The sequence below is a fragment of the Stegostoma tigrinum genome, chromosome 29 (assembly GCF_030684315.1).
Source record: "Stegostoma tigrinum isolate sSteTig4 chromosome 29, sSteTig4.hap1, whole genome shotgun sequence".
In the NCBI taxonomy this organism is placed as follows: Eukaryota; Metazoa; Chordata; class Chondrichthyes; order Orectolobiformes; family Stegostomatidae; genus Stegostoma; species Stegostoma tigrinum.
Genome location: NC_081382.1, coordinates 37,149,174 through 37,172,628, shown reverse-complemented (window position 1 = coordinate 37,172,628; position 23,455 = coordinate 37,149,174). Strand labels below are relative to the sequence as shown.

Here is a 23,455-nt window from a genome sequence, read left to right as displayed (position 1 = left end):
GGGGTCATAGTTTTAAGCTGGTTGGTGGAAAGTATAGAGGGGATGTCAGAGGCAGGTTCTTTACGCAGAGAGTTGTGAGAGCATGGAATGCGTTGCCAGCAGCAGTTGTGGAAGCAAGGTCATTGGGGTCATTTAAGAGACTGCTGGACATGCATATGGTCACAGAAATTTGAGGGTGTATACATGAGGATCAATGGTCGGCACAACATTGTGGGCTGAAGGGCCTGTTCTGTGCTGTACTGTTCTATGTTCTATGTTCTATGTTCTATGTCAGTGAGGAGGACTTTGCAGGGTCAACAGGGCTGTTTCTACTGTTGGCATTTCTGGAGTTTAGGTCGATGCAAGGTGATCCATTCAGTTTTGTTCCTTCATCTAGGCTTTCTCGTGATTGATGCAACTGAGTGGCCTCAGAGGATAGTTAAAAGTCAGCTCGTTGCGGTGGGTCTGGAGTCACATGGAGACCAGATCAGGCAAGGAGAGCAGATTTCCTTCCCCAAAGGACATTAGTGAAGCAGATTTTTTTTTCTCAAACAAAAATTGACATGGTCATCATGAGATTTCCAAAATCTGGATTTTGTAGCAAATTCAAATCCCTCTATCAATCGTGGTGGGCTTCGAAGCTGGGTCCCCAAAACATTAGCCGGTCTCTAGATTAACAGCACAGAGCAACTGACCAGCTCCCTCTAGACAGCCAGAAATGAGGGAGGTCATTAATGTCCTCAACCATCAATTCAGAGTGAACAAAATGGGGGTGAATTACTTATTTGCATCCCTGCTGTTCTACTAATAAACACAAAATCAATGCATTTAAGAGGTGACCGAGAGGAATAAGCATTGTTGATGTGAGCTGAGTACAATGCAGTTAGCACTGTATCAAGTTACACCTTCCTCTGGGAGAATGCTTTGGTTGTCAACTCTACTAGGCCATCTTCCTGGAAGCTTTTACCTGCCTTGCAGTGCCCCATCCAATCAAACAGCCTTGCTGTTTCTCATTTCTGGTCCATTTAACAAGTTAATACAAGTGTTTTCAGGAAGGCAATGAGAACACTTGTTATCCTCAGGCTATTTCTTCCCAGCATTGACCACAAAAATTATCCATTTATCTCTGGAGTTTCCTCAAGTATTTGCTTCCCAAGGCTGTGTAAGTAGAGAAAGAGAAGATATTATTGAGGGCCACTGGATCGGGAACAATGGTGGTAACGTTGCTAGACTAGACCAGACTAATGCCAAAGGAACACGGATCCCACCCAGACCCAACATCCCACCCTACATCTGCATTTCCCATGGCTAACACACCAAATGTGCATCTCCCTGGGCACTTTGGGTAATTTGGCCTGGTCAATCCACCCTAACCTGCACACCTTTGCTCAACAGGTTCCCTTAATGTTTAAAGGTAGCTGGAGGGCCAAAGGTTCAGTTTAACAGGGCTCTACATGAGGCCTTCCTGGACTCTGAGCCTGAGTTGGCCATTTTGTCTGACAATGGAAGACTGGAACCCAGGTTGGCCTTGTAACATTTGGGCCCCATCCAGCCCTCTGCGCTATTTCCATGGTGGCGCCTCCTGTAAACCCATCCTTGTGTCTCAATCACTCTCCGTCCATCTCCTCTCCTCGTGGACCTTTGCATTTTGACCAGCCGTCAGCGTTTTGTCCTCTTTGCCAGAGACGACAGCGAAAGGAATCGCATTAACCTGCTGGTTTCTCCACCCGTGGGCAGACAGATGGTGACAGAATGCGAGAAGCGAGATTATTCTTTTTGCCCATCACAGTTTCTGTGTGTCTGACTCATTCTTTCCCAGACTCTGCCTCAGCTCCTGTGACTCAGTCTCCCTGTTGGACTCTCCCTGCTAATGTTAACACACACAGAACCATGTGAGCCCACAACATCTGGATCCTTTTACTGGCTCAGTAGTGACTTCCTGCAGATGTAGAAGTATTCCATAAATCAACAGAATGAGGCAAATGACTGGCCTGCTAAAGACTACAATTATAGACAAGAAAGCACATTCTTTCTCATTAACCCTGCAACTGCCAACATCTGATCCTCTTTAATTCTCACAGTATCTCCCATTGTGGAGCAGTGTTGCTCTGTACTGAGATAATAATTTCTTACACATTTGAAACAGCGTCTGTAACTGGTCAACTTTTATGTCTGGCTCTAAGCTGCCTCATTGTACTGCTATTTCTGTGAATGCACAATGGTTGTTAAAATCCACAAAGACTGGCCTGCTCACGCTTTCAAGAAAAAGAAAATGGGTCCAGATGTTCCACTATTCCCAATGTATCGAGTCCCGTGTCATTGCCAGGAGATGGGAGGGAACTCCTTGGCAAGAGGCCAGACAGAGTCCCCACGGAGGGGACGCAAACTCTCTCCTCAAGCACTCAGAGGACACTCTGCTCAATAACAACGAGCTGTCAATGTCGATGGCGACTGCTCAACATGTGTAGCTACAGGGGATGGTCAACTAGGTGATACAACAAAGAAGGAGTTTGGAATAAAAACAGATTACAACACACCAGGCAATAGGACAATGAAGAAATCCAAATAAAAATGAATTCCAGCAAACTAGTTGATAGAACAATGAAGAAATGTATAATAAAAACAGATTAGAACAAGAAAGAATTAGATCAAACACAGCTGCCATTTAACTGGCAGGAATTTAAAAGGAGGACATTTCAGGATTTGGGAATCATAACACTCCATGACTACCTCATTTTCTGGCACAGAAATTATCTGGGGTTAAATTTGACCCAGCAAAACTTTCTATGTCACCTTCAATCTGAAACACAAAATTGATATTCACAGGAGAAGAAACAGAGAGTTGGAGAAAATGAAGTCATTGTTACCAACACAAGTTTGTTAACACCATGAAAAAACTTGGATGCAACCTAACCCTGCCAATAAAAGATCTACTTTGTTTACCCCCTCTAGGTTACCCATGCAAGAACTCGAAGCCATTTTTAAAAATCTTAAATGCATTAGCGTTTGGATAAATTTCCAGTTAAAAAATTCACTTCAAAAACACAGGCTCCATTGGCTGTCTTGGGACGTCCTGAGGTGATGAGAAGTTGAGATGGAAGGACCAACCTTTTCTCATCGGCAGCCATTTTGAAATGAGGCCTGCAATCCCATCATGCTCTGAGTGCAGCACCACAACAGCCCAAAGGGTTTTCTTTCGTTGATAATTAAATCGAGTACATCCTCTGGCGATGGGAAACCACCGGCAAGGTCCATTTAAGAAGATGGGCTGAAATTAATGCAGCCCATCTTTCCAAAATGGTGCATTCCAACAGGGGAGGGTCGGGGTGCAAGGTCGCCAATGCTGTGTGGATATATTCCCGGAGATTTCATCAGATGAACCTGCTGTCTCCATCCACACTCCCCTCACCAGACCTCCACACTTTCACCTCTAGTCTCCAGAACATAGTCTTTCCTCACACAGGCATGAGACATGGAAGGCTTTGGAAGGGGCAGGTATGGCAAGGAATGTCAAAAAAGGGAATGGAGCCTTTAGGTTAGTTCCAGAAAGGAGCCAAAGGCAAGATCCAAAGAGCAGGTGCACTCATTCATTCTGCTGCCCATGAAACTCACTGAGAAGCTGTGTGGTGATCAGTGCTTGAGCAAAGTGGCAACATTGGAAATGCTGTTGGCCAGACATACTCACAACCAAGAAACGTCTAGGAATGTTCATTCCACGCTCCTCGCCCCCCACTCCCCTCCCCCCCCCCCCCCTCCCCCAAAGTCTGTATGGAGTTCACAGGAGATCCCGGTTCACCAGTATGACACTGGGAAGCAGAGATAATGGGAACTTCAGATGCTGGAGAATCCAAGATAACAAAGTGTGAAGCTGGATGAACACAGCAGGCCGAGCAGCGTCTCAGGAGCACAAAAGCTCAAAGACAAAGTCTCTGATGAAGGGTCTAGGCCCGAAACGTCAGCTTTTGTGCTCCTGAGATGCTGCTTGGCCTGCTGTGTTCATCCAGCCTCACATTTTATTAACCTCAGGGACAGTGCAGGCACAGTCACCCAAGATAGCCCAGACTGGTATCTCAATGTGCAGGGGGCAATACTGCTTCAAAAATACAGGACAAAGAAATGTATTCATCGATCAATAATGCGCGCGCACGCACACACACACACACACACACACACACACAGACACACACACACACACACACACACACACACACACACACACACACAGAGACACACACACACACACATACAGAGAGACACACACACACACTCACACACACACACACTCACACACACACACAGACACACACACACACACTCACACACACACACACACACACTCACACAGACACACACACACACTCACACACACACACACACAGAGACACACACACACAGACACACACACACACACACACACACACACTCACACACACACACACACAGAGACACACACACACAGAGACACACACACACAGAGACACACACACACACACTCACACAGACACACACACACACTCACACACACACACACACACACACAGACACACACACACAGACACATTCACAGAGACACACAGACAGACAGACAGACAGACACACACACACACACTCACACACAGACACACACACACACACACACAGACACACACACACACACACACACAGACACACACACACACTCACACACACACAGAGACACACACACACACACTCACACACACACACAGACACAGACACACACACACACATTCACACACACACACACAGACACACACACACACACACTCACACAGACACATACACACACTCACACACACACACACACAGACACACACACACACAGACACATTCACAGAGACACACAGACAGACAGACAGACACACACACACACACACACACAGACACACACACACACACACACACACAGAGACACACATACACAGACACACACACAGACACACACACACAGCCACACACACAGAGAGAAACAGACAGACATACACACACAGACACACATACACAGACACACACACACAGCCACACACAGACACACACACACAGAGAAACAGACACACATACACACACAGACACACAGACACAGACACACACACACATTCATCAAAACATAGCAATTATCTGATAACTGTCACATGGGAACTTGTTTGCTCAAAATGGCAGCTACATTCACTCTATTAGAATTCAGAAGTACCAAGTGCTTTAAGACTCTAGTGATCATGAAAAGCATTATATACATGCTGGACTTTCCAAAGCATTTTGCAGTCTTGCTGCTCTAGAGTCAAGACTTGGATGTTTGAGTTTCAGGAGGCTTGCTGCAAATATAAGATGAGGCTGGTCTCCCACTATTTATAGCATTGCCCATTAACCACACATACTGGCACCAGATTTTCTGGCACCTCCTGGCACTGGAGAAAAACTGAGACAGCAGGCATCCCTCTGCCAGACCACAAGAGAAGCTTGGACTCAAGCCCAACTTCACAAAGCAGTAAATATAAGCAGCCAACATGACCAACAGAACACCAACCACAAACAGAGCCATTTGTGATCACAAGGATGAGCTGGTGATCAAATTCAGGAATGGATCACAAGCTCACTTCAATGTAGAGGGTGTGGGCAGAATTGTATCCAGGTGGTGAAGTCAGTGATGATCCTCACTGCTACCACCATGTTGTGTAAAATAACTGGATGGCTGCTCACAATAAAATGGATTCGCTGCCTCCATTCCTCTTTTAGATTGGAATTGACAAGAATTGCTTTGTCTAGTAGTGGTAAACTACAAGGCACTCTAAAGTGAAGAGGCCCTTGTCTTAACAAGGTGTAGGTATAACTTACACTTGTATGATGAACATTATTACTCAGACCAGGCAGAGACTTGGTACTTCCATCCCCTTCAGGATTCACAGCGGATCTCCCACCCATGTCCTCATGGTATCATCATGTTAGGTGGAGCTTAATGCATGAACCCTTTCAGAACCAACTATTTTATATAATAGTAAGGACCTTGCCGACTGTTTGCGGTCCTGGCCAGCCAGCCTGTGACAGCCACAGCTGCCTTCTTTGGGCTTGACTGGCCCCTGTTCAATGCCAGCCAAGCGCTGGATGGCCAGCACCAGACCTCCCCCAGGGTCAAGGTCTCCGGGGTGGAAATCCAGACTCTGAGGAAGGGAGGAGCTCTGCTATGCCTCACACATCTCTTAGTGTGCCTTTAAGATGCATTATCCTATGTATCACAAACATTAGTGTTCCTTTAAGATGCATCATCATATGTATCACAAACATTAGTGTGCATTTAAAATGCATTGTCCTTTGTCTCACATACATCAGCATGCCTTTTAGAGTTGTGCTCATGATTTCATGACTGCCTCATACCACGTGACCTGAGGTAGAAAGATGTCATACTCCATCTTAGCGCAGGATCACTAGAATCATGAGGCTCTGCTGGAAGCATAATCCTTTCTGTAACCTTAAAAGCAAAAGCTAACCCTGATGCTTATGTGCCTGAGGAATTTAACAATTCCATGTAATAATTAGCTGCAATAAATGTCTGTTGGACTCTTCAATACCATAATATCGACATCCAGTTATTACAGGAAGTAGGATATGCATTGTCACAGCAGGTAAAACATCTGGGTGGACACAGACTAACACCAGAGGGTAAGATTGGATGCAATAGGGATGAGGCTGCACTTGGAGAACTGTGCACAGTTTTGGTCACCCTGTTATAGGTAAGACATAGTTAAACAGGAAAGTGTGCAAAGAAGATTTATGAAGATGTTGCTTGGCCTGAATTATAGAGAGAGATTGGCCAGAGATTTATTCCTTGGAGTGTAGGAGAATGAGTTTGACATCACTGAGGTATATAAAATAATGACAGGCATAGACAGGATGCACACATATAGTCATTTTCCCAGGGATAAACAAGAGGGCATAGGTTTAAGGTGAGACAGAAAAGATTTAAGAAGGACCTGAGGGGCAACTGCCTCACACAGAGAGTGGTCCATATACGGAATGGGCTGCCAGAGAAAGTGGGTTGAGGCGGGTATAATAGCAACATTTAAACAAACATTTGGATAGGTGCAGGGATGGGAAGGGTTTAGAGGGATATGGACCAAATGCAGGCAATTGGGATGAGCTGAGCAGGCACATGATCAGCATGGATCAGTTTGGGCTGAAGGGCCTGTTTTCATGCTGTATTACTCTACGGCTCTATTTGAGAGGAATTAAATAAATGGTTGGATTAGACAATGAGTTGGTAATTCAAAGCACGGTCTCAATAATCGTGCTAATTCCTTTGCAAACGTTTCGTGCGTCTCAATTCGTTAAAAAAAACTCAATCATTCTGTCCTTAGGAGTCTCAACAATGCTCCAAGGATCTCCAGAAATGAAAGAGGAAATCAGTCCAAAATGAAATCATCAAGACATTACCGAGTCCACACCCAGGAGAAAAATCAAAGACACCAGAAAACATAAACAGATTTCTTTTAGTTTCATTCTGAACACTTACTTTTTAACATTTTTTTTAAAAAATACAAGTGAAAATAAAACATTTGCATCATTTTAGAGATGTCAGTGGTGCTGGATGGGTCAGTTTTTATTGGCTGTCCCCAATTCTCCTGCAGAAGGTGGTAAAGGCTACAGTACTGCAGTCCTTGTGATGTAGGGACAGCCACAGTCCTGTTAGGAAAGGGAGTGCCAGCATTTTAACACAGCAACGCTGAAGAATCAGCAATGGTGCTCCAAGTGAGGTTGGTGAGAGACATACTACAATCAAATTGCGTGAATTACCAGCTTTAGGTGGTTGCCACTTCTAGCTGGTCTCTAACACCAGGTCTCAATCTGCCTTTGAATGCCCTCCAATGGCTGCCCACTGCTGCCCTTTATCCCATCTCTGGTGACACTGCCTAGCTGCCAGGTTTCCTGTTTTGTCCGCTTCCAGCTGGGTGAAAAATAGTGCCCCCCAGCTGTCAGCCTCAGTAGTGCACCCACGACTGAATCGGATGCTGCCACGTTTAAGCTCCTCCCACCTCCAGCCCACTCTTTGGCCCTGACTGCAACACTGACGGCGCGCTGCGCTGCTTTGAAATGGTTCATGGCACCAAGCACCCTCTCGGAAAAGGTGCAGAGGAGCCGGCAAGCACTCCCTGGTGGCCTGGGTCACTATCGATGCCTCACCCAAACTTCAGGATCCCTCAAGTCAACGGGACACGAATTGAGGGAGGTGCGATAATGCTGCCTGCTACCACTAGATGGAGCAAGGGGCACCATAGGCATCGGGTGTAAATATTATCCAATGAACCAGGTGGGAGATGTTAGTATGGTGCCTCTGGAGTAAGTGAGACTTGAATGCGGACCTCCAGGATCAGAGGCAGGGGATACTACCACGTCACCAATAAGAGCTCTGACAAACCCTCCGTTGTCTTAGTTCTAATCAACCAGTTTGGAGACAACATCGCCAACATCTGAAGTAAGTGGGACTCGAACCCGGGCCTCTTGACCCAGAGGTAAGACACTACCACCTCACCACAACAGCCCTGTCATTACTACACTTTCCTTATCAACCAGTTTGGAGACATTAGTATACATCACTGCAGTAAGTAAGTGGGATTTGAGCCCGAGCCTCCTCATTCAGAGGTAGGGACACTGCCACCTCACCACAATAGCCACCTCTAGGCATTAGCTGTACATTTCAGAAGTTTAATACTTGAACATGTTGACCCATTCTCCAGGCCAAATCACGAGTGTTTGCTCACAGAGTCTATAATCCCGATGTAAAAATGGTCACTGTGCACGCTCGGTCACTCTGCACCTTGCTGACACTTAGGAGCTGATGCTTTGGGGTTAGCCGTACATAACGTCAGCACCTGCCTCATTCTTGTTTCCCCTCTTCCCTTTCGATTTACAACATCCTGTCTCTTAATTCACTTTAACTCCAGCGAATCCAGCAAAAGCCAAGGACAAAATATTTTGTTCCTTTCGAATAAGAGCAAAAGTACTACCTGGAGATCTGAAATGAAAACCAGTGAGTGCTGGATGTCTGGTACCATCTATGGAGAGGGAAACAAGAGTTTAAGGTTTCGAATCTAGGTGTGACTCTTCTTTTGGAAATGAGTTCTGAAGAAGAATTGTGTTGGACTCGAAACATTAACTGTGTCCCTTTCAGAATCACAGAATTACCACATTCGGCCTACTATCGAAGCTGTCAGGCCTCCTATGTCAATCCAACACTTCCTGACATTTTTTCCTTTTAAAACTTGCTAGTGATCTTTTGGCACATTTAACTAGTGGCATATCTTACACCCTGCACCAAATCCCTGGCCAACTTTCTTTTCAAGCACTGAATTCAGAATTTCCCTTTCAGCACCTCACTGATGGTGGGAGATGCTGCCTAGCTATGTTGGAGCTTACAACAAGAGCTATACATGATTTGAATTGCTACTCACAGACAACAATGCTCTACCTTGTGGTAGCATTGCCCATTAGTGCAGCCTTTGAGAAAAGCAGTTCATTTGGATTTCAATTTTAATAATATTGGCACAGGTTTTAGTCATCATTTCCAGTTAGTTCCACCAGCATTCTGTTTTTCTTCTAAGTTATATTTCTCCTTGTGCAACATCCACATATGGGTAGTATGTTGGCTCAGTGGTTCGCACTGCTGTCCACCCTCGGGCGACTGTCTGTGTGGAGTTTGCACATTCTCCCTGTGTCTGCTTGGGTTTCCTCCGGGTGCTCCAGTTTCCTCCCCCAGTCTAAAGATGTGCAGGTTAGGTTGGGTTGGCCACGGGGGAATTGCCCACAGTCCCCAGGGATGTGCAGGCTGAGTGGGTTAGCCATAGGGATTGCAAGCTTACAGGTTTAGGGTGGGATGCTCTTCAGAGAGTCAGTGTGGACTCAATGGGCTGAATAGCCTGATTCCATACTATAGGGATTCTATGATGATAATACTTTGTAATGCTTAGTGGAATCCCTAGTTGGCATTATGGCTATTCCTTCTGATTCTGTGATTCGACAGATGAGCCGCAGACTACGCAGCCTCTGCAATGTCTAGTCATTCCACAGGTGTGAACGTGTGAATTAGGAGCAGGGTAAGGCCATCCTGCACCATCATTCAACAAAATCATGGCTGATCTGACACTGGTTTGGATGCACATTCACACCCATCTACTCCTGATCTTCGGCTTCTGCGATCCATCACCCTTTTGCGTGAACAATGTTCAGTGATACCTCCGCCCCGTTCCCCTGTGGCCTGCCTGTTGAATCATGGATTCCCTACTGCGTGGGAACGGGCCATTGAGGGCGGCAAAGACGTCACTGTGAGGAATTCTGGGAAACGGCACTGCAGTCTCCACAACTAGACTGAATATCTCAAGGTGATAATGGGAACTGCAGATGCTGGAGAATCCAAGATAACGAAGTGTGAAGCTGGATGAAGCAACATCTCAGGAGCACAAAAGCTGAGATGAAGAGTCTAGGCCTGAAACATCAGCTTTTGTGCTCCTGAGATGCTGCTCAGCCTGCTGTGTTCATCCAGCTCCACACTTGGTTATCTCGAATATGTCAAGGGGTGGTTGGACCCAAAACACTACATTAGTGTAGTGTTCCCCCCCCCCACCACACCAGCGCCACTCCCTCACTTCCTCTAATTAAAAGAAGTGCTGCAAAGAGGATAGCATCTTTTTTCTAAAGTATAAAAGGATGGAGTTGGCAGTTAGGGCAGTGGAATGCTCCTCCTGCCAGTTGTGGGAAATCAGTGAGCAGCCAACAACATCTGCAGAAAGTGTGACCAGCTGCAGCTACTCACAGACTGCATGGTTCAGTTGGAGAAGCGGCTAGACACACTGTGCTGCATACAGGGGACAGAGAAAGTGATGGATACTAGCTTTAGGAAAGTGGTCAGACCACAGGTCCAGACAGATAAGGTGACCGCCAGGAGAGGAAAGATTGCAGGAGTGTCCTGTGGCTATTCCCCTCTGAAACAGGTTTACCGTTTTGGATACTGTTGGGGGGATAGCCTCTCAGGAGATAGTACAGGCAGTAGTCAGGTCTGTGGTACCACAATCGGTTCTGCTGTAGAGCAGGGTGAGGCAAAGTCCAGGCAAGTGATAGTAGTAGACTCGATAGTTAAGGCACAGACAGGCGTTTCTGTGGCCATGAACAAGACTCCAGGATGGTATGTTGCATCCCTGGTGCCAGGGCCCTGGACGTCTCTGAGCAGGTACAGGACATCCTGAAACAGGAGGGAAGACTGACAGAAGTCATTGACCACATTGGCCCAAATGACATAGACAGGAAGAAAGAAGAGGTCCTGTGAGAACAATTCAGGGAGTTGGTTAGGGAACTAAAAAGCAGGACCACAAGGGTAGTAATCTCAGGATTACTACCTGTGCCCTAGGTTACTGAGGCAAGGAACAGAAAGAGAGTACAGTTGAACATGTGGCTACAGAGCTGGTGTAGGAAGGAGGGCTTTAGTACAGAACATGCATATCCCTCAAAACTGAAGGATATGAATGGCAGGATTCAGGAAACATGAATGACAAGGAAAATTGTAACCTGAGTCGAAAGGAAAAAGGAAGCACATGATAGGTTTAGGCAGCTACAAACTGCGAAGCTCTTGAGAAGTATGGAGAAATTAGGAAGGCTAAAAGGAGCCATCAAATGTCTTTAGCAAACAGAGTCAAGGAGAATCCCAAGGCATATTGTGCATTTATTAGAAGAAAGTGGGTAGCAAGGAAAAGAGTAGGCTCACTCAATGGCAATGGAAGGGAGTAATGTGTAGAGCCACAGGAAGTGGGAGAGATCCTTAATGAGTACTTCGTTACAGTATTCATTGAGGAGAAGGACATGACTGATGTTGAGGCCAGGGATGAGTATGTGAATGCTCTAGAGAATGTCAATATATTGAAGGAGGAAGTTTTGGCTATCCTAAATTGCATTAAGATAGACAAGTCCCCAGGGCCATATGGGATCTATCCCAGGCCGCTGTGTGAGGCAAGGGAAGAAATACCTGGGGCACTAGCAGATATCGTCACATCCTCTTTGACCACAGGCGAGGTTCCAGAGGACTGGAGGTTAGTCAGTGTTGTTCTCTTGCTTAAGAAAGGAAGCAGCAATAATCCAGGGAATTATAGGCCAGTGAGCCTGATGTCTGTGGTGGGGAAGCTGTTGGAGAAGATACTGAGAGACAGGTTATATGCACATTTGGAAGGAAATGGGCTAGTTAGTGACAGGCAGCATGGTGTGTATGGGAAAGGTTATGTCTCACCAACCTGATCAAATTTTTTGAAGATGTGACAAAAATAATTGATGATGGAAGGGTTATGGATGTAGTTTATATGGACTTTAGTAAGGCATTTGATGAAGTCCCACATGGAAGATTGGTACAAAAACTAAAATCATGTGGGATTCGGGGTAGGCTGGCTAGATGGATACAAAACTGGCTTGGTCAGAGACGACAGAGGGTAGCCGTGGAAAAGTGTTTTTCAGAATGGAGACCGGTAACTAGGGGTGTTCCACAAGGATCAGTCTAAGGTCTTCTGTTTTTTATAGTATATATAAAATGACCTGGAGGAAAATGTGGATGGTCGGATTAGTAAGTTTGGAGATGACATAAAGATTGGTAGAGTTGCTGATTGTGTGCCGATGATTGTGAAAATATACAACAGGGTATAAATAGATTGACAAGTTGGGCACAGAAATGGCAGATGAAATTAATTCAGACAAATGCATGGTGGTTCAGTTTGGAGGATCAAATTTAGGTCTGAATTATACTATCAATGACAGAACTCTTGGGAACATTAATACACAGACAGATCTGGCTGTGCAGGTCCACAGTTCCCTAAAAGTAGCAACACATGTGGCCAAGGAGATTAAGAAGGCACTTGGGATGCTTGCCTTCGCGCCCAGGGCATGGAGTATAAGAGTTGGCAAGACATGTTGCAATTATACGAAACCCTCATTAGGCTGCATTTGGAGTATTGTGTGCAGTTTTGGTCACCACATTACCCGAAGGATGTGAAAGTTTTGGGCAGCGTGCAGAGAAGGTTCACCAGGATGTTGCCCGGTCTCAAGAGCACTGGCTATGAGGAAAGGTTACAAAGACTAAGATTGTTCTCACTGGAAAGGAGGCAGCTGAGAGGAGACCTGATAGAGGTCGAGAACATTATGAGAGGCATAGATAGGGAGGATAATCAGAGGCTTTTTCCCAGGGTTTAAGTTTCAATTACAAGGGGGCACAGGTTCAAGGGGAGGGGGGGAAAGTTGAAGGGAGATGTGCAAGGGAGGTTTTTCAGGCAGAGAGTGGGAGGAACCTGGAATGCACTCCCAGAGGAGTTGGTGGAAGCAGGCACATTGGTGACACTAAAGAGGCACCTGGAAGTTTCCATGAATAGGGAGGGAATAGAGGGATACAGACCAAATAAGAGCAGATGGTTTGTTTTCTTAGTTTAGTCAGGGCATGATGATTGGCACAAGTTTTGAGGGCTGAAGGGGCTGTTCCTGCGCTGTACTTTTATATCTTTTGAGTCCAAAGCGACCCAGCCTGTTCCCATAACCCCACAGTTCCCATGGCTAATCCACCTCACGTGCACATCTTTGGACTGTGGGACGAAACCAGAGCACCCGGAGGAAACCCACGCAGACACGGGGAGGGTGTGCCACTCGACACAGGTAGTTGCCTGAAGCTGGAATCGAACCCAGGTTCCTGGCGCAGTGCTAAACACTGAGCCACTGTGCCACCCCCAAGTCGTTCTATGAAGACACCCCACAAATCAGGATCATTTGTAGCTTTTTACTCTTAACAGAGCCACCTCAGAAATGTGGATTCCACCACGAAGCTGCTAACTGCTACAAGGCACATGGCAGGACAGGTCGCTTCTGGACTGCACTGTGCTGAATGGTTACAGCACAAACCATTCGACCCATCGTGTCTGCAACAGGTCTCTGCAATCCATCTTGTCCTACACTACCAAACGGTCCCTGCAAATGCTTCCTCCTCGGATAAGGATTCGACTCCGTATCAAACGCTCAGTTAACTCTGCCTCCACCTTCCTCCCAAGCAGGAGATTTTAGACGCTGTGATCAACTTGAATTTATATAGCTCCTTTAGCAATCCAAGGCACTCCACAGCGATGTTGTCGAACAAGAAGGGGACACTGAGAGAGTAACACTGGTGCCCACTGGTGGTTTAAATGAAGCGATGAGTGAATGAAGTTCAGACGGTCAAAGGTCAGTCAAAGTCCTCACTGCAAGCACAGAGGCCTCAGACAACAAGGTTATCAATCAATCAAACTGCTGTTTATATCCAAGCTACACCACATCCCATTGGATTTACAATGGTCTCATGGCTTGCATTGTAAACGGCTTTTCCAAGAACCATTAACCAAATGGGTGAGTTACCAGTAAAGCATATTGCACTCCAGCTCACTGTAATGTATTATCCAAACATACGAACAAGGTCATTAAATGCTGGGGCCAAAATATTGATCATTGTCAAAGTCTGATTGTCACACACATAAGTAGAGGAAAAAAGCAAATTCTGAGCCATACCTTTGGATCAAAGAAATACTTTACAACACTGAATTTGTGAATTCTGTTTACACAACAGGAAATACTTCTAAATGGATCAGACTTTCCAACAGTTGATTAATAAAGCTACTTCTGTATTATTCCAAAAACAATGCTAAGGTCCAGAATAGTAGGGGGTGGGTGGCAGCTCAGCGGTTAGCACTGCTGCTTCACAGCACCAGGGGCCCAGGTTCAATTCCAGCCTCGGGGGATTGTGTGTGTGGAGTTTGCACATCCTCCCTGCATCTGCGTGGGTTTCCTCCCACAGTCCAAAGATGTGCAGGTTAGGTGGATTGGCCGTGCTAAATTGCCCCTTACTGTCCAGGGATGTGCAGGCTTTATGGGTTAGCCATGGGAAATGCAGGGTAAAAGAGATAGAGTCTGGGTGGGATACTCTTCAGAGAGATGGCATGGACTTGTGCTAAATGGCCTGTTTCCACACTGTACAGATTCTAAACAAGGAGTGCATGAGAGGTCAGGATTAGAGAGTGCAAATACTTTGGAAGTTTATGATGTTCTGGAGAAGATGATAGGGAGGAGACATCATGGAGCAATCTGAACAAGAAGGGTTTTAGAATCAGGATGTTGCTTGACCAGGAGCAGGAGACAACAGAGGCTCACTGCATCTCACCACAATCTTTCTCTGTTTGTCAGACTTCAACAAGTGCTCCCTGTTATCTAAAGAGCTGGAAAACCCTCTGGCCTTTAGTGCTAACCAGGACTCCCTGGGCAGAACTCCCAGCCCTTGGGTGGGCCTTACACTGGCTGGGGGAGGCAGGGGCTTATCTTTGTCCTATCCTGCTCTGTCCCAGGGGTCCATCACTTTAACATGAGAACAACTTTAACCATCACCGCCAGCGTGTTTCAAAGGAGGAAAGGAACAGGTGAACTGACCTCATCATCCTTGTACCAGGACAGGTTCTCTGCTGTCAACACAAACCAGTATTCCTTGGATCCTCCTTTCATGATGCCGATGTTGTTGATGGTCAGCCAGCCCTTCCTGATCACCTGAAACAAGAAGGCAGGTAGAATGAGCACTCAGAAAGGATAGTAGGTCAGCCCAGAAACTTGGGCATATAGCTCAGGACCTGGTTTCATACACAGTCTAGTGTCAATCAATGCGTGTTAACAGCAGAGTTATATGCAGAAACAAAAACATGGTGGCTTCTATACAGATACAGAAAAACGGGTAGTCGATTAAAAAAGTTAGAGTCAACTACAAGGTTTTTGATGCCAAGATCAAATTTGAGAGAGTGGAACTTGATCAGTCTCTATAACCATCATCCCTCCCATTCCCTGAGGTTAAAACCCTCACTCAAATTCTTCTCTGCGGATTGTTGGAAACTGTAGCACAGCTCAAACAGGGTTGCGAGGCACTCTGATCAGAACACCATTCAACTTCCCAGGGTCTCTGTCCCAGTGATCTTTCTGCTCTGGTGAGAGATGGGCCTCCGGTGTGGACAAAGATAATGGGCAAACATTTAATGAAGATGTGTTAGGCAAAGAATCAATTCTTAGTTTGTGCTTTTTCCCCATAGGAAGTGGGCCCATGACACCAGGAAATGTAAAAGGCCGTGCTTTACAGGAGTAGGACTCAGAAAGAAACCAAAACAAGTCTTCCTGCCAGGTCACGTGATGGCAACCCATCAGTGAAAAGGAGGAGATCTGTTCCCACCCCAAGTTTCCCAGATGGTTTTGTCTTTTCCAGTGGGAGTCAATGAGAGTTTTGATTGGAAACTGCAGAGATTCCCATCTTCAATAACAAATTAACTCAGGCACCCCACCAAACAAATTAACCCAGCCACCCTAAAATTCCACAACCAGCCCCCAATCCACACAGAATTTCATCGACTGTAGGCATACATCACATCTAAACTTCAGCTCAGTATCAAAACCTACACAAAAAGCACAAACCCACTCTTCATGGAAGGTACAAGGCATCAAGGAGGGGCAGTGAGGGGAGTAGGGAGAGGGAGTCAACAGTCAAATTGGTGAAAAAAGGCTAAAGCTAAAACAAAGGGAAGATAGAAAAACGAAAATAAGGAAACAGCAACATGCAATTGTACAGGGGACCTAGAGCCATTGACTGTGAGCTCAAGCTACATAACTAAACACACAAAACGCACGGTCAAGCAGATGTACATCTGGGTTCCACCGGGAACTGAAACAATGCTGCAGCGAAGATAGGATCACAGCAGTCAGTTAAAGCAAATCTCTGCCGTTTGATCAAAAAATGCATTGGTTGCCAGCTGTTTGCCAGCATTACCAAACAGTTCAGGGAGAAGGGCAGTCCATCCTTTTCATTATTTCCTCAGAATAGACGGTGATACAAACTGAGTCAGCTCAGCCTCCTGCCAGGGAGACAGTGGAAGGGAGAGACATAGCTCTGCCTTAGACGCTTCTCGCTCAATACGGAGCACCATCACTGACAAAGTCAGAGGTGATTAGCTCACATAAGCAGCAATGGGCAAAGACAATATCTTCATCCGTGACTGTGGGCTCACTTTCCAGAGTGTTTCAGAAATACACAGCGGCTTGGGAAGCGAACATTTCTGAAGACAGGGCGGTATTGCTGGTGCTCCCCCCTTTGCATTCAGCAGGACAGATACAACAGTGGCCAATTTCAGACAATCACTACAGTTTATTGCACAGGAGGAAAAGGTGCCGATTGGTTGCCAAGTCAAACCTGATTGACCAAAGTGTTGTCATGGAGATAGTGAGGGGAAAGAGCACTAACAACCATGTTAAGAATCAATTTGATACAATCGTCAAACTCACCACGTGGCTCATTTATGTTGGCTAGTCATGACACATATTCGCACACCAGGGACCTGATCTCTGCAAACAAAGCCAACAGCTTCCAGACTCTCACCATCTTTTTTTAAAATTACCTGGGAGCATGGGGAGCTTTAGCCATGACAACACTTTGGTCAATCAGATTTGATTTGCCAAGCAATCAGTGTCATTTCCTCTTGTGGTCTACATTGTTGTGATTTGTTTGAAATTTGACATTCTTGCTTTTGTCCTGTCGAGGACAAGCCGATAAAATCTTCGACAACATGTCTCTCTCGGGCAGTGTTCAAGCAGCAGCTCAATAATGTTATGAGAGAGTGTTAAGGGGACTATCTTCTTTATCCTAACATTTACCAAGAACTCAGGATCAGGAGACCATTCATCCCCTTTAAGCCTATTCCACCACATAATTAAATCACGGTTGATCTGGACCGCAATTCCATCCATCTGTTTTCCATATTCTGTCTGAAAAATTGTGGTCATCTTGAGAACTTCCAAACTTGAAAAGACCAAACATCCAGAGTTTATTGAGTGAATTCCAGCATTTCACTCCCTGATGGAATAAAAATGATTCTCAATTTCACTCCTAGGTGGCCAAACTCTAATAGGTAAGGTCGTGCTCTCTTGTTCTGGATGATCTTTCTTTGTGCTCTTCATTCTTTCATGAGATGTGGACATCACTGACAAAGCTGGCATTTGGTGGCCATCCCTAATTGCCCTTGAACTGAGGGGTTTGCTGGGCCATTTTGGGGGGTGGTTAACAGTGAAGCACATCACTGTGGGTCTGGAGTCACATGTACATGGACCAAGCGAGGGCTGCTGAGAAAAAGTGAAATCCTGTGGCTGCTGGAAACATGACGTAGGCGTAGAAAATGCTGGGGAAACTCATCAGGTCAGGCAGCATCTGTGGGCAGAGAAACAGTGTGAATGCTTCACATCCAATATGACCCTTCTTCAGAGTTCAGGAAGGTAGATTTCCGCCCCTAAGGGGCTTCAGCAAATCACATTGGGTTTTAATCAATGGATGACATGTGTTATGGCAACTGTTACAGAGACCAGTTTTGCGTTGCAGGTTTATTAATTGAGTTTATTTGGTGGGATTCGAACCAAATTTCAACCCACCCAGATGTAGCTCCGACACTTAACCTGCGTTTCCACAGCAACAATATACTCACCATGATTTCATCCTTCACAGAGTAACCATAGCAGATGTAAAGAAGCCAAGCAGAGGAGTGGCAAGAGAGAGGTTCAATAAAGAAGGGGAGAATATAAATGAACCTGATTATTACTCTAGTATAATGGATGGCATTTGCTTACAGTACAGACCACTTACAGCAAATACAACACATTTACTCCTTGCAGCTCATTCAAGCCATCAAGGCTGACGTTGTCTTCAGCTAATAATTTAAAACTGTGGCGAACTTGCACAGTTAGATGGACAAGAAACATTTGTGTCATATTTTAAAAATGAAATGGAGGTCTGAGGGAAAGAGAAGCCAAAAATGTTGATGATGAGAAGTTTCTAAGATTTCAATGGCTCAGCAAAGAAATATTTTCAGAATCTCAAAGACTGGAGGGAAATTTGAGTTCAAATTCGGTTTTAATCAATTGAACCAGTGTCAATGCTTACTAAATGCCTCACTTGAATGAGCTTCATTATCACAAACATTACCTGGATGAGAAAGGAAAAATGAAAACTGCAGAAAAGAAAAGCAACCGAAAGAAAAAACTTAAGACTAGTGCAGTTGAATAAAGCTCTTAAAAGGGGGCAGGTAGCTGTAGAATGTGTCGTGTTTCTTCCTCCAATTTTTTCCAGACTCCTTGGCTATTGACAGCAAATGTCACATTTCTTTTCCACATGTTCAGTACATTTGGGCTATGGTCTGCAGGTCGTCCAATTGGAATCATGACCCATAGGCTCTTCCCCCTGCACCCTCCTCCCCTCCCCCAGCCCCGAATCCTCCCCCAAAATGACCGAAAGCCCCAACACCTTTTAACAAATGCTAAACGTGCACTTCAATTGTAGTCTAGTCATTGACAGGTTGGACAGAGAGAGACAGAGTGAGAGAGAGACAGAATGTGAAAGAGAGAGTGGGGGAGAGAAAGAGAGAGTGAGAGAGAGAGAGTGAGAGAAAGAGAGAGAGAGTGAGGGAGAGAAAGCGCGAGTGAAAGAGAGAGAAAGGGGGGGAGAGAAATAGAGAGAGAAAGAGCAAGTGACAGAGAGAGAGAAAGAGAGAGAGTGAGAGGGAGAGAAAGAGAGAGAGTGAGAGAGAGTGTGTGTGTGACAGAGAGTGAGAGAGAGCAAATGTGAGAGAGACAGAAAGAGAGAGAGAAAGAGAGAGAGAAAGACAGAGTGAGAGTGACAGTGAGAGTGAAAAAGAGAGAAACAGGAAAGTATCACATAGGTTTCAAACAACTGAAATGGTCTGGATTCACTTCACAGGCCCTGGCACACATCCCTGAAGTTTATGCCTGGAACTGGAAATATTCAGCGAGGCCTGGAGATGGCCTAATTAGGAGCAGGAGTAGGCCATTCAGCCCCTCAAGTTTGCTTCACCATTCAATAACATAAAGGCAAATCTGGCGCTTGAGTTTATCCCTCAGGCGTGGAGCCGAACAGACTAGGATTAACCTTTCCTTAATACAATCTATAATTGGCCTCAATGCCCCCTGAGCTAGAGAATGGTTATACAATTATGGCTCGTCCCTCCAAAGGTTTTCCAGGGAGTGTTTGTGATCCTTCCAGCCCCAGCACCATGCCAGCTACATCCATTCCCAGCAGTCCTGGCTCCCACATATAGACTGGTGACACAATGGAAGAGGCAAAGAGAGATGGATCAAGGGCTGTTGCTCAAAAAATGGTGGCCATGAAGAGACAGTGAGTGTTAAACTGGGCACAGGCTGGGGCACAAAACTAAGTACCTTGGTGAACAGAGTTCATGCGCACTGAATCCCCGTGCATATCCAATTTCACCCAAGACATGGGCATAACTGGGATTCTGGGGGAAAACAGACTCAAGGAGAATTTCCTGAAAAGGGAGAGGATTTAGTCAGGCTCAGTGAGTGGGCAAGAACATGGCAGATGGAATACAATGTGGAAAAGTGTAAGCTCATCCATTTTGGTAGGATCTACAGAATATTTCTTAAATGGTAAAAGGTTGGAAAGCGTAGATGTGAAAAAGGACTTAGGTGTCATTGTTGGCCACTCGCTGAAGGCTAGCAGATAGTTAGCTCTCAGGAAAGCTGATGGAATGTTCATCGTTATTACTGAGAAGATTTGAGTGCAGGAGCAGGGAAGTTTCTCTTCAGCTGTATAAAGCTTGGATAGACCACACCTGTGTGCAGTTTGGATCCCCTAATCTCAGAAAAGGTATTAATGTCAAAGCAGGAAAGCAACACAAGTTCACCAGCCTTGTTCTCAAGACAACAGGTCCATTCGATGAAGACAGACTGAATAATCTGTGATAACAAAGTGTGAAGCTGGATGAACACAGCAGGCCAAGCAGCATCTCAGGAGCACATGATGAAGGGTCTAGGCCTGAAATGTCAGCTTTTGTGCTCCTGAGATGCTGCCTGTCCTGCTGTGTTCATCCAGCCCCACACTGTTATCTTGGATTCTCCAGCATCTGCAGTTCCCATTATCTCTGAATAATCTGTGCCTTGTTGTGTAAAGTTTTGGAGAATGAGAGGTGGTCACACTGAAACCTGGGAAATGCTTAAAGGGATAGGCGTGGGTAAGGGGTTCCGCTGACTGAGGAGTCTAGCAACAAGGGGCACAATTTAATAATAAAGGGAATACTACATCTGAGCAAGACAAAGAGAGGATTATGTACTGAGAGGGTGATGAACCTTTGGGACTCTCTACCCCACAGGAGTCCACAGGAAGCTCAATCTGTGAAGGCGTTTAAAGCAGTGGGTTGACAGATTTCCGGTCACCAGTGGTGTAAACCATTTCAGGGATAATGTGCGTAAAAGGCACTGAAGGGTTTTATCACCCACGATTGAATTGCTTGGTAGGGTTGATGGGCTGAAAGGCCTGCTCCAGTGTTACTGAGTGAAGGGAATGTATTATTCAGGGCGAGATGGATCAACAGATGTTGGAAAGCATTGCATCAGTGAAGCACTAAGCTGTTTGGGCCTATTTTACTCACTCAACCCTCCAAAAGAACAGACTTCAAACTCGGGGCCCTTGCTGGTCTGTGGATTCAACGGAATAGTGAGCCATGGCATCCCCTGGTCAATACTACCATCAGTACACAAAACGGTGGAAGCAATAACGGTTTGTACGTGTGTATGGGTATGCGCACATGCATGTGTTTGTGTTTGTGCATTTCTGTGCCTGCACTGATTTGCTTCTGTATGAGTTTTGAGAAGATTTGTAGCTCAGGTTGAGGTTCTGGGTGTGAGTTTGCTCGCTGAGCTGGAAGGTTGTTTTCAGACGTTTCGTCACCATTCTAGGTAACATCATCAGTGAGCCTCCGACGAAGCCCTGGTGTTATGTCCCGCTTTCTATTTATCTGATTAGGTTTCCTTGGGTTGGTGATGTCATTTCCTGCATTGGCGATGTCATTTCCTGTTCTTTTTCTCAGGGGATGGTAGATTGGCTCCAAATCAATGTGTTTGTTGATGGAGTTCTGGTTGGAATGCCATGCTTCTAGGAATTCTCGTGCGTGTCTCTGTTTGGCTTGTCCTAGGATGGATGTGTTGTCCCAATCAAAGTGGTGTCCTTCCTCATCTGTATGTAAGGATACGAGTGATAGTGGGTCATGTCGTTTTGTGGCTAGTTGATGTTCATGTATCCTGGTGGCTAGCTTCCTGCCTGTTTGTCCAATGTAGTGTTTGTCACAGTTCTTGCAAGGTATTTTGTAGATGATGTAGATGAGGAAGGACACCACTCTGATTGGGACAACACATCCATCCTAGGACAAGCCAAACAGAGCCATGCACGAGAATTCCTAGAAACATGGCATTCCAACCAGAACTCCACCAACAAACACATTGATTTGGAGCCAATCTACCATCCCCTGAGAAAAAGAACAGGAAATGACATCACCAACCCAAGGAAACCTAACCAGATAAATAGAAAGCGGGACATAACACCAGCACTTCGTCGGAGGCTCACTGATGATGTTACCTACAATGGTGATGAAACGTCTGAAAACTAACCTTGCTTCTACATGTATTTCTGTTTGTGTGTGTGCCCATGTGTTTGTGTGTGTGCATGTGTGTTTGTGTGTGTATGTTTCCTTGTGTGTGCACGTACATGTGTTTGTGTCGGCATGCATGTGAGCATGTGTGCATTTGTATTGCACGTGTGTTGGCTATGCAATCCTAGATCTCTCCCATTTCATGCCATGGTAAAAGTTCAGAGACCGCAGTGAAGTTATACATCAGTCCTTTGGGGGCACGTTTGAGTTTGGAATTCAACGTGAGTAGACCCAAAGTTCTGTTTTGGCCTTCAGACCAGTAATGCCCAGTAGCCCCAAAGTATCCTAAAGCAGGCGCTCCCTGTTACCCAGTGAATACCTGATTGCCTGCAGCCTTCTTCTTACTCAATTGACTGCTCCTCGGTTGGGCACTGTGAAACAAACAGAGAAATATTTTAATAAAGAGATCTTCACTAGTGCAAGAATTACAAAGAATACCTGTTGAACATTCACACTATCTGCTGAGTGATATGGAAGTCATGGCAATAAACGCAGGTAATCAGCGAAACAGAAATATCACTAATTCACTGCAGGTCCCCGACAGATAAAATGCCTCCTCTCCTGAAAACAGCTGGGTCATGGTGAGCTCACTTTCCTCATGAACCCCTCTGGACAACTCCTTACGAATCATCCTTAATAGAGGGCTGCTGGTGAGCTGGTTAACCGAAGGGGCATCACTATTCAGTCCAAAAATGCATCACTTCAATCCTGACACCAGCACCCGTGTGTGAGTGTGCACACTTGAGGATGCACACAACAGGCAGGTAGTGAGGGCAGGAACAACAGGTTCGAGACACATAAAAGCGAATGCTAGCAGTGTGTGTGATTTCAAGAGAAATGCGATGCTCTCCTGGTTAACCAGCTCAGCGCCCCATTCATGAGAAATGGTCAATTACTAC

The 23,455-nt window shown here is 45.6% G+C and overlaps 1 protein-coding gene across 8 annotated transcripts in view; it reads right to left on the bottom strand.

Annotated features, from left to right (window-relative positions):
- The window catches only part of LOC125465332 (dynamin-1), a 284,914-nt gene that overhangs the window by 108,946 nt on the left and 152,513 nt on the right, over positions 1–23,455 (bottom strand). For 6 of the 8 annotated variants that reach the window (XM_059638372.1, XM_059638371.1, XM_059638370.1 and 3 more), the window contains exons 13-15: positions 22,876–22,927; positions 18,525–18,536; positions 15,451–15,564 (exon numbers count right to left, since the gene is read on the bottom strand). In XM_059638372.1, coding sequence (XP_059494355.1) covers positions 15,451–15,564; positions 18,525–18,536; positions 22,876–22,927 — 178 coding nt within the window. The remainder of the gene's footprint in view (positions 1–15,450; positions 15,565–18,524; positions 18,537–22,875; positions 22,928–23,455) is intronic. The other 2 variants (XM_059638373.1, XM_059638374.1) reach the window with 1 other exon arrangement.